The 10,793-nt window shown below is 56.4% G+C and overlaps 1 protein-coding gene and 1 long non-coding RNA gene across 9 annotated transcripts; one reads left to right on the top strand and one right to left on the bottom strand.

Moving 5' to 3' along the window:
* Positions 1-460: 460 nt before the first annotated feature.
* ARR3 (arrestin 3) lies at positions 461-10,696 on the top strand. 8 transcript variants are annotated; one of them, XM_086850409.1, is made up of 16 exons: positions 2,969-3,054; positions 4,278-4,327; positions 4,734-4,764; positions 5,070-5,130; positions 5,477-5,521; positions 5,804-6,003; positions 6,113-6,172; positions 6,419-6,486; positions 6,778-6,913; positions 6,991-7,075; positions 7,183-7,255; positions 7,732-7,869; positions 8,281-8,364; positions 8,626-8,649; positions 8,727-8,786; positions 10,239-10,515. In XM_086850409.1, the coding sequence occupies exons 2-16, from the start codon at positions 4,311-4,313 to the stop codon at positions 10,336-10,338; spliced, it is 1,182 nt and encodes a 393-aa protein (XP_086706535.1). In that variant the 5' UTR covers positions 2,969-3,054; positions 4,278-4,310; the 3' UTR covers positions 10,339-10,515. The 8 variants fall into 8 exon arrangements, with proteins under 8 accessions (XP_086706532.1, XP_086706535.1, XP_086706534.1 ...); XM_086850406.1 differs by lacking the exon at positions 8,626-8,649 and having other exon boundaries at positions 461-3,054; positions 8,697-8,779; positions 10,239-10,696; XM_086850408.1 differs by lacking the exon at positions 8,626-8,649 and having other exon boundaries at positions 8,697-8,786; positions 10,239-10,696.
* Positions 9,898-10,759, bottom strand: LOC111928593 (uncharacterized). Its single transcript, XR_002864205.2, has 2 exons — positions 10,685-10,759; positions 9,898-10,318 (listed from the first exon to the last, which is right to left on the bottom strand). It is a non-coding gene; the product is annotated as an uncharacterized LOC111928593 (long non-coding RNA).
* Positions 10,760-10,793: the final 34 nt, after the last annotated feature.

Consider the following 10,793-nt stretch of genomic DNA (forward strand, 5'->3'; position numbering starts at 1 on the left):
CACTGGTGTCACCACACCTGTGTGCGCCCTGCCTGCCGGCGGGAGGGAATCTGGGTTCAGGGACTCCCGGGAAGGGGTCGGGAAGGAGGGAGACTTCTCTCAGCAGGGCAGGGTTCGGACAGAACCGCAGCTCCAGAGGTTTTTTTGCTCCTCGTGGCCGGAAGGCAGTGAGCCCACACAGCTCGAGCTGCCAGGGTGATTAGCAGCAATTAATTACAGATGAGCAGCAGCCACCGTCTGCTGTCCAAGTGTCTGGCAGCTTCAGGGCTTCTCAGGGGATAGATGGAGAAGCAGATTCCTGCTGGAGGAGGATGAGGATGGAGCGCTGTCCCGAGCCACGCTCCTGGCGTGTTCCCCACCTTTGGCACCAATGCACATCCCTGCAGCCCTGGGCTGACGCTGGGGGGCTGCTCCCCCCACCTCGTGCCCCGGCCCTCCAGCAGAGATGTGCCAAAACCCCGTGCGAGCCTTCCTCCTGGAGAGCCGCGGGAGGAACCCGCGGCCGGGCCGGTGAGAGGCTGGGCCACCCGGCTGATTTTGGGCTGGTGTTCTGATCACACAGCAGCGGGTGCAGCTCTGCCCAGCCCCTGCCGTGGGGACACAGGGGTGGCAGGTTTGTGTGGGGCTGGAGACCCCCATCCTGCCGGAGCCCCGGGCCCACCAGGGCTGCTCCCTCCCGTTACTTAACAGCACGGCAGTAATTCCTGGCAGGCGTGGAGGTGCCTGTCTCCCGATTAATGCCATCCATGCCGCTTAATCCGGATCAGGGGAGGAAGACCTGGAGCTCTGAGGGGCTTTGGGAAATCAGCAGGGCCTGCTCTGTTTATGTAAGGTGGCTGTGGTGTGCAGTGCCAGAGGCAGAGCTGGGACCGTGCCAGCACCTGGGAGCTCTGCTGGCACCTGGGCACAGGTGAGGTTGGGAAGGCAACGTGGGCTCACAGGGGCCAGACTGCTGGGGGGTCTGGCTGCAGCAAGGCTCCCCCCAGAGCCCGTGGGTGCAGGAAGCACCATGGCCCTTCCCTGCGAAGGCAGGATGCTCCAGGGCACTGTCCACTGAGACAGGGATGAAGCCAGGCCCCACCATGCTCCACCAGCCTCATATCCAGCAGTGTCCTGCCCCTCTGGAAGCGGATGTTTGAGCAGTGCTTCACACACTGCTTGTACCTGGAGGGATGGTGGGATGAGAGGAACCTCTGGCCATTCATTACAGATGTAAAAAGGAAGAAGGTTTCTTTCATTTCCCTATTATTTTGAACTCTGCTTCCTTTCCCCGGTGCTTGGCTTGGACAAGCACTGGAGCACAGTGTGAGTGTGGGAAGGGATGTGGGCTCTGTCCATCTCCCCACTGTTTTAGGGAGGGGAATAATCTGCCCCCCAACTTGAACAAGGTTGAACCCACCCAGCTGGGATTAGGCTGAGCTGGAGGGACCCATGATGAGCCCTGCTCTCTGCCTCACCACACTGTGCAGACCCTGCAGTGCCAGTGAGTGGCCCCAGGCACAGGGCACTCATTAAGACCGTAAGAAGAGCCACAAACAAAGCTCAGGATTAAGTGCCCCGGGCACAGTGCTGGGGGGCCTGGCCAGGCTGAGGGTGTCCAAGTGTCCAACTCCCTCCTCCTCCTCCTCCTCCTCTTTCACCTGCCAGTGTGAAGGTCACAGTTCACGTGTCCCCCTGACTGTGGCAGAAATAGCGCCCGTTAATCTGGAACCTAAGCTGCTCTCCTGTGTGCAATTAAAGAGATCACAAGTCCTGGCCCCAGGGAACGTGTGCTGGCAGCTAAAGCCCTGGCAGTGGGGCTGCTGGGCATGGCATGGCATGGCATGGCAGCTCCCAGTGGGGAACGGGTGAGCTGTGTTTGGGAGGAATTGGTACCCAGATGATAAATGTTGTTGAGATGATGCAGGGTCCTGGGAGGAGGCACAGCCCCTCCAGGGGTATCCTGATCCCAGTGCTCAGCTCTGGAGGTTGAGTCAGAACCAAAGTGCAGCCGCAAAGGAAGGTCTTGGGTGATGGTGTGGGTGAGGAGGATGAGTGGGGCCTTGCTGGAGCAGTTTGTTGCTGCCCTGGGCTGTCCTTGTGCCCCATCCCTAGACCCAGCCCCACAGCCATTCCCACAGGAGGGTTTCCCACTCAACAGCTGTGGCTGGGACAATGTTGCAGTGGGAATTCTGCTTGCCTGGCAGCCATAAGGTAGAGCCACTTTGGGCTTTCCACAGTCTTCTCTTTGCTGCAGCAGACCTGGAGTTAATGATGCACTAATTGGGTCAGGCGAAGCCAGCCTGGGAGTTATGAAATGATGCTGGGCTGAGCAGGCTGTGCTGGGGACAATGGCAGCTCTGTGTCCCACCCCTAGGGGTGGCTGCTCTTTCCCTCATGGTTCAGGGAGGGTGAATCCTGCCCTCACCTCATCATCTTGCACAGCAGTGTCCCCACAAAGAAGGTGTCCTGTGTGCCCTGGGCCATGGCAGGTCACTTCTAGGTGACCAACCACATGGGCATGTTGGCCATGCAGGAAGCTGCTTGTGCCTCCATCCTTCTGTTATCCAGCCAGGAAGGTGAGGGAGAGCTCCAGGCTGGTCCCTCCTTCTCTGCCATCTCCATCCAACCCCAGGCCCAGCCCATCTCCCCTTGCCATGGGAGCAGCAGCAGAGAGACCCTGTGGGAATCCACACCCCTTCCCACCAGGAGCAGAGCTTCCACCTCAATTACCATCACCTTGCTCCTAAGCCCACTTTGCCAATCCCTCTAAGCTGCTTTCCCAGGGCTCCAGCAAGAGATTTATTTATAGCCCACTCTTACTCATGAAGCGTCTCCCCAATTAATCAACTAATAGGATTCTTCCCGCAAGTCCCTCTCCCTGGAGCACTCCCACAGACACACACCCCCTGCAGCCCCGCCGAGGCTGAGTGGGCGAGATCAGATGCCAGGGGAGGGACAGCCAGGGGGGATATAAGAAGCTGCAGGACTGGGAGCAGCCCGTAGTGACAGGGTGGCACTGGGACGTGCTGGGAGAGGAAGAGGAGAACATCTGTCTGTCCATCCACCTGCCAGGTGAGCGCTGCCAGGGCCCTGCCAGGGCTGCAGGGTTCTGAGGGTTTGGAAAAAAGGGCAGGGACACTGGTGCTGGGTTGTGGCTGGAAGGAGGGTGGTTTGCAGACAAAAAATGGGGAAAATGTGGACACAAAGAATTCCAGCAGCAGAGGGGTCGGGTAGTGGCGTGGGACAGATGGGCCAAGCCAGGGAGGGTCTGAGTCTCCTCTTTGGGGCTTTGAGCAGGAGTTCAGCTCTTCTCCCCTCCACCTTTCATTGCCTCATCCCCAATTCCTGCAATCTGGAGAGAGCCAAACTCTGCTCCCACTCCCTTTGCATCTTCTCACCCTGAGAGGATTCCCAAACTTCTCATCCCACAGCACCCAAGGGCCTCAAAGATCCTGATCTTGGCACTCATCTTCCTGTGGGGAAGAGAATCACCCCCTCACCCCCATGGCCATTTCCTCTCTCTCACCAACATCCCTGAGGTTGTGTTCAAAGGCAACTCTGTCCACGTGCCCCTGGGGCTTAAAATCCTGCCTGGGCTTAAGCTGTGCTCATGTCAGAGCTGTCTATCCCTAAGAGGCTGAGCTCATCCCATTTAATATCCCGGAGAATCAGCTGGTGATCAGTGGGATCTTTACAGGTTCCTTCTGGACACAGGCTCGAGCCAGTAGAGCTTGGGCAGGGCTGGGCAGCTCCAGCCCCGCTCCCAGCATAAAAGGATGGGGAGGGAAGGACCCTGTGTCCTGAGACCCCTCTTTCCATGGGGCAGTTGAGTTTCCCCTGACCTTTCTCCCTGTGTTTTCCTCATCATCCTGTGAGTGACAAGACAAAACAAGCCCATTCCTACCACTGAGTTGCGACAGCTAATTTCCAGCAGACAGGAAAAACTATTAAAATTGAGACTCTGTAAGGTCTTTTGTTCATTTTCTTGCCTTTCCTGGCCTTGAACCTGTTCCATTGGTAATCACCCCATGCTTACTCTTTTCTGGAGCATTTTCATTCTCCCCCTTTCTCTCTCCCACTTCATCACCTTTTTGGCTGGGAACAAGGAGCTGGCTCAGCTCCCATGTGCCACCCCAAAGCCAAACCTGGAGCTCCTGAGCTCTGCAAAAGCGGCAGTGCCATATCCTGAGGGCTCTGCAGTTGGTTGGGATGTGCAGGATGTTGGATGGTGGCCATGGCTGGGGTTGTCTCTTTCCCAGCACCTCATCCAGCACTTTCCCTGTTTCACCCCACAGATTTCCACCTGGAGATTCCTGCACTGACTTAAAATGGCAGAGGGATCAAAGTAAGTATCTTTATTGATTTATTTATCTGGAACTGAGATGAAGCAGGGCACTGCAGGGCAGGAGCAGAGTGGGAAAGTGAGACCCCAGCTCAACTCAGCTGCTGCTCCCAGGAGCTGGAACGTGAGCTCCCATGGAGCTGTCACGGAGCTCTGTGCTGGTCCTTCTCACTTGCCCTTAAGACACAAAATCCACTCACTCCTCCATGGTCACCCTGAGCTCAGGAGCACATCTGGGGTAGCCACACAGGGTGGATTTGGCCCTGAATCTGCAGGACATGGAATTCCCTGGGGGCAGGACGCTCTGGCGTAGATCTTGGTGATGCACTGCATTTGTAGGGCAGCCCATCATCTCCCATCCAGCCCTGTCCAAGGTGATCCTGAGCATCCATCTCTGCTTTCTCCACAGGGTTTTCAAGAAGACCAGCCCCAACAGCAAGGTGAGTCTCTGTGCCCTGTCCCGTGGTGTGGCCAGCCCAAGGTTTGGGCTGTGCTGGGATCCCTCTGGGCTGGGTCTGCCTTCCCTTTGAAATCTGATTGATTCCTGGACCTGCCACCATGCCACTGCAGGACTGGCTTTTCAAAACAGAAATTAAAAAACACCCTGATATGACCCCTTAAGGGTAATTCTGGTCCAGCCTGGTGACAAACCCCACGACACAACTCAGGGCTTCGAAATTTGGGCCAATTCAATGGCAAACATTAACTTGCTTCTTTCCTCCCTTTCCCCGTGTGCTGCTTCCAGCTCTCCCTCTACCTGGGGAAGAGAGACTATGTGGATAATGTGGATTCAGTGGAATCTGTAGGTGAGTGGGGCTGTGCCCAGCACTGAGGGGGAAGCACAGGCAGGAGAAGCTGGGGATACCAGTCCCAGTGTTGTGGGCCGCTGGCAGAGCGGGAGGAGCAGCTCTGGAGGAGCAAATGCCTTGTTTTCCTGCAAATATACTTAGGAAAAATAGTGGGGAAAGGGGCAAAGTCCCTTTGCAAAACAATCCAGCCACACTGCTGGTAGAGACACTGGAGGAGGCATCACATCCTCCTTGGCAGCAGCTCCTCTCAGTCAGTGGATTATTTGGGTTTAAAAAGCTGTGTTTTAGCAAACATCTTCCACAGGCAGCTGAGCTCACCGGTCCTTCTTTTGCTTGTTTGCAGATGGTGTCTGCCTGATCGACCCTGAGTACCTAAAGGACAGGAAAGGTATTGATACAGAAATACAGCATGAGGGGAGGGGGTGGAACCAGCTCAAAGCTCAGCAGCAACCTGGGACTGTGCTCAGGTTAAAGCTGCCCCGTGTCACCTACACTCACTGTCTGTCGGGGCCACAGCAGCAAAGGACGTGAGGGATCCTGTTTATATTTAGTGTTGAGGTCCTGAGAAGTCTCATTTCTGCTGAAGAGTTTTTGAAATTGCATCTTTCTTCACCCCTTGTGCCTCCCCTACCTCCCACCCCTCCCGTTGTCCCTCTCCTGCCTGGCTCAGTGTATGTGACGCTGACCTGCGCCTTCCGCTACGGCCGCGATGACCTCGACGTGATCGGCCTGACCTTCAGGAAGGACATCTACGTGCTGACCACCCAGCTGTACCCTCCTGTGCCGGACCAGGCCCCCAAAACCCTCACTCCTCTGCAGGAGAAGCTGATGAAGAAGCTTGGGGAGAACGCCTATCCCTTTACCTTCGAGGTAGGGCGTGCTCAGCCCCTCCCGGCCACACAGCTCCATGGTGTCACCAGGGCTCAGCTCTGAACATGCCCTTTATTCCCCTTTTTCTCTCTTTCCCTGCTCTGCCCAGATTGCCACCAACCTGCCCTGCTCCATCACCCTCCAGCCAGGGCCAGATGATGTGGGAAAGGTGAGCTGCTGTCTCCAACCTGTGTCCTCTGGACTGTCCTCCATGGTAGGGGGTTGAGTTGTGGGGTGCTAAAATTGAGAATTGATTCTCATGGCCCATGGGGTGAGGGGTGGGAAGGGAGGACGGCTGGAGTCAGCACTAGGATCTCTGGGAATGCAGTGGGGGAAGGAAGGAAGGAAGAAAAGGAACCTAAAGGTCAGGCAGCTCTGAGCCCCTCCTGCTCAGTGACCATTTGTCTTCCTCCAGGCCTGTGGTGTGGACTTTGAGGTCAAAGGATTTTGTGCTGAAAATCTGGAGGAGAAAATTCACAAGAGGTATTTTCAGGGGATCCTTTTCCCCCCTTTTTGGCCCTAAAACTAAACCACAGGATCTTTTTGGGGTGACCAGCTTAGGAGTCAGGTTGAGGACCTTCTGTCAGCCTGTGTGTGGATGGGGAACTCTGCCCAAAATTGGGGCAGTGGTCCCTGTGTCACAACCTAAGAGCCAGCTGAAATGTTCACCCTTTGGCTGGAGACACTGTGGTGTCCCCAAAGAATCCCTGTGACCCCTTGAAGGCCGTGTTGATGCTGTGGGGGACACTGGGGGTGTCACCTCTGCCCCCACAGGAACTCCGTGCGCCTCATCATCCGCAAGGTCCAGTTCGCCCCGGCGCAGACGGGGCCGGCCCCGAGAGCCGAGACCACCCGGCAGTTCATGATGTCAGACAAACCTCTGCACCTCGAAGCTTCCCTGGACAAGGAGGTCAGCAGGGACACTGTCCCCTCCAGGGACGGGGACCAGGATTTCTGGTCACATCACCGAGCCTTTTCCCATTGCAGATCTACTACCACGGAGACCCCATCAATGTGACCGTCAACATCAACAACACCACCAACAAGGTTGTGAAAAAAATTAAGATCTCAGGTGAGAGAGGGGCAGAAGGGACATGTCCCAGCAGTCATCACTGCCAGATATGGGGACCATGAGCCTCTGCCATGTCACCAACACGGCTCCCCCTTGTCTGTCCCCAGTGGATCAGATCACAGACGTGGTCCTGTATTCCCTGGATAAATACACGAAGACTGTGTGCAGCGAGGAGATCAAGTAAGGGACAAAGGGCTGGAGGTGATGTGGCATTTCTGAGAGGGAGAAAGAGAAATGAGGAAGAGGAGGAGGATGAGAGAGTGATGGGGAGAGAGGATGTGACAGTTTTACACCAAGCAGCAAAAATCAGGTGCAGAGGACAGGGAAGGCCGTGGACAAGTCCCCACCAGCACAAGCCAGAGGTGGCTGGGAAGGTCCCTGGGGAAGGTGCACAGCTGCTCCCAGGCTTCTTCATCTCCTCACTTTGCATTTTTGAGGCCAGACACAGCCTCTGCCCCACTGAACGAGCAGGGAGGGAGCAAAGGCGGGAGGGAGAAAAAAAGAAGTGGTTATAGAGGGGAAAGAGAGGAGGGAACGAAAGGAGGAAATGGCCCAGCAGCTGCATGGGGAGGGCTGGCCCTGCACAGGTACCTGCAGTGATGCTGGGCACCCCCAGGCTGGGGCTGGCTCTGACCTCTTCTCTCCCACCCTTCCAGTGAGACTGTGGCTGCCAATTCCACCTTCACCAAAACGTACTCAGTGACCCCCCTGCTCTCATCTAACCGCCAGAAGCGAGGCCTCGCTCTCGATGGCAAACTCAAGCATGAGGACACCAACCTGGCCTCCACCACCATGTAGGAGCTCCCCCTGCTCCCCACCACACCTTCCTCCACTTCTCCCTGCTCAGGATGCTCTGGGCTCCCACCAAGGGCCCCTGAGCCCACCCCGTCCTGCTGGAAAATGTAGGGATTTTGTGACATTGTCACAGACCCACATCTCCATCCCGTAGGAGAGATGTAGCTTTGTTGTCCAAAGCTCCTGGATCCCTCTGCAGGGCTGGGCCTTGTCTTGGAAGAGGCCTCCAGAAGCTCCTGTGTGGCTTCACCCAAGTGCTCTCCCCTCCCTTCTGTTTTCCTCTCCTGCTAAACCCAGTGCATCCCACATGTTGCAGGACACAGATAAACCCTGGGAACTGCCATGGAGGGAGTGGATGGGGTCTGCAGGCAGCACTGCCCTCTCACTGTCCCCCTCTGCCTTTTTCCTAGCCTGAGACCTGGCATGGACAAGGAGGTGCTGGGCATCCTGGTGTCCTACAAAGTGAAGGTCAACCTGGTGGTGTCTCGAGGAGGGTGAGGCTCTGTGGGCATGGGAATTGGGGATCATCAGCTCAGGCTGTGCTGGGGGATTCTGTACCCCGGGGAAATGAGAGGGCACTCACACCATGGGCCTCCTCTTCCCTGCCCTGCTCCCCTGGGGTCACTGGGCTGCTCTCTGACCCTCACCCCACCATCCCTATTATCAACCAACTTCCACCTCAGTATAAAGCACAGTCTAACACCTCCCCTCCTCTGCCTTGGCTCATTTCTGTCCCTTCTCTCCTGCTGCCACAGCATCCTGGGGGATCTCACTGCCAGGTAAGGGGAGCTGCCTGTGGGGCTGAGCGTGGGGCTGTGCTGGGCAGGATCCTTGACAGAGCTGCTTTTCATTCCAGTGATGTTGGGGTGGAGATGCCCGTCATCCTCATGCACCCAAAGCCTGATGACTGTGAGTTGTGTGTGGGATGCTGCCGAAAATCAGTGGGGAAGAGGCACTTCTGGTTCAGGGGGGAGCTGGTGAAAACAACTCTGCTGCAGCTGCCCCAGTGCCAAGGGTCCTGCTCTGCCCTCTGTGGGATGGGCACAGCTGTCCAGCTGTCCTGGAGCAGGGTGGGAGCAGTTTTCCCATGGGATGGGCACAGCTGTCCAGCTGTGCTGCACCTCTGCTGTGTCCTGGAGCAGTGTGGGAGATATCCTCCCCATAGCACCATTCCCACTGTCCCTCTTTCCAGAAAAATGCCCTCAAGCATTGAGGAGAGCTCTCAGTGAAATGTCCTTTCTGTATTAACCTGCACATCTTTTCTCTCCCCATCCCTTTCTCCCTGTGCTTAACACTGGAATACAGCTAAGCCAAGGTAAAGAGATGTTCCCTCTAACACACAAACCACATAGATACGTCACAGATGGATGTGACATCCCAGCTCGAGGTCACATCCATGGATTAAACCACCCAGGTGTCAAAGCTCTGAGTCTGTGTCACAGCAGCCACTCCCAGAGGTAGCAGGAAAGATCAAATCCTGGGACTGGGATGTGTTCTGCAAACTTCCAGGGCTTATTTGACAGCTCCCCTTGCTGCAGCCACAGCAGCTGCAAGCCCAGGCCTCACCCTGTCCCTAAGAAGCATCTGTCAGTATCATCCAGCCACAAGTGCCATCACTGGACAAAATGTCTCCATGGTCTTAGTCCCTGCACAGAGATCCCTGGGCTGCTGGAAGTCACATCCCTGGCCCCTGCACATTCCCCAGCACCAGAGGCCTCTTCTCCTCCCAAATCAGCTTATCCCAGCTGAAGCCACAGCTGGGGCTGCTTCCCAGTGCCAAATCCATTCCTGACAGCCATGGCCCTGCCAAAGGTTTTGTGGCTGGTTACACCCTGCAACATGATGTGGGCACTGGGATTTGGGGCATGGAAAACCAGGCTGTAGCTCCAGGCTTTCACACTTATCCCATTCACACCATCCCTTTCCCAGCTCAGTGAGAACATTTTAACTTCCAAAGAGGAAATCTCTTGGTCTGTACCCACCATGGCCCCATGTAGGTTTTTCCAAATCATTTCACATTCACAAGCTTTTGGAATCTCTTTTGCTGACTCTTTTTTACTGTTTTCTCCCCTACTTTTCACTTTGTGCTCTCCCTTGCTGTCACTCACTGCCCGCCTTTCTCAAGGAGGTAACCCAGCTCTTTGTTTTCCTTTCCTTGTTTTCCCTTGGAAATGCAAAATATTGTGTAAAAAGCCACCAGAAGCTGCAGGCCCAGGTCCTTGGTGGGGCCTGGGTTTGTGTGCAGTGTTCTGAGTGGGGTGACAGGGATGGGGTGACCACTGCTCTGTCCCCATTTGGAGCAGGGTTTGGGCTCAGCAGGGATTTCCCCTCCTCCTGTGGCCTCACTGTGCTCTGCTCTCCCTTCCAGTGAGGAGGACATTGTCATCGAGGAATTTGCTCGCCAGAAGCTCAAGGGAGAGAAGGATGATGAAGATGAGAAGGAGGAGCCTGAAAAAGAGGAGAGCTAAGCTGCCGGCCCCCCACGCCCCAGTTTGGGACGCAGCCACCTGTAGTGTCCCCACTGTCCCACACCTCCCACACCTGGCACAGCCTCTCAGCCCCTCACGCTCCCCATAGGTCCCCCCTCCTCCCCAGGCTCCTGGCACCTACTCCAAGCCCTGCTAGTGGTGGTGAGAGCTGTTGCAGCTCCTCCTGGGACCGACACGCTGGAAAGCCCCACGGTGCTCCCTGTTCCCATGGGTGCCAGGACAAGGACAGGGCAGGTGTGATGGCCCCAGCCAAGTGCATCACCAGCGTGGCTGTCACCTGCCCGTGCTGTGCACAGCTCTGTGACATTGATACCAATAAACCCACCCGGTGGCCCGGTGCAGGCTCCGTGTTGTGCTGGGGAGGGGAGCAGGCGGTGCCTTTGTGCAGGAGGGCATGAGGTGATGCAGGACCTGGTGCAGCCAGTCCCGGCCGG

This window comes from Cyanistes caeruleus, chromosome 14 (genome assembly GCF_971803275.1).
Source record: "Cyanistes caeruleus chromosome 14, bCyaCae1.hap1.1, whole genome shotgun sequence".
NCBI classification, from domain to species: Eukaryota; Metazoa; Chordata; class Aves; order Passeriformes; family Paridae; genus Cyanistes; species Cyanistes caeruleus.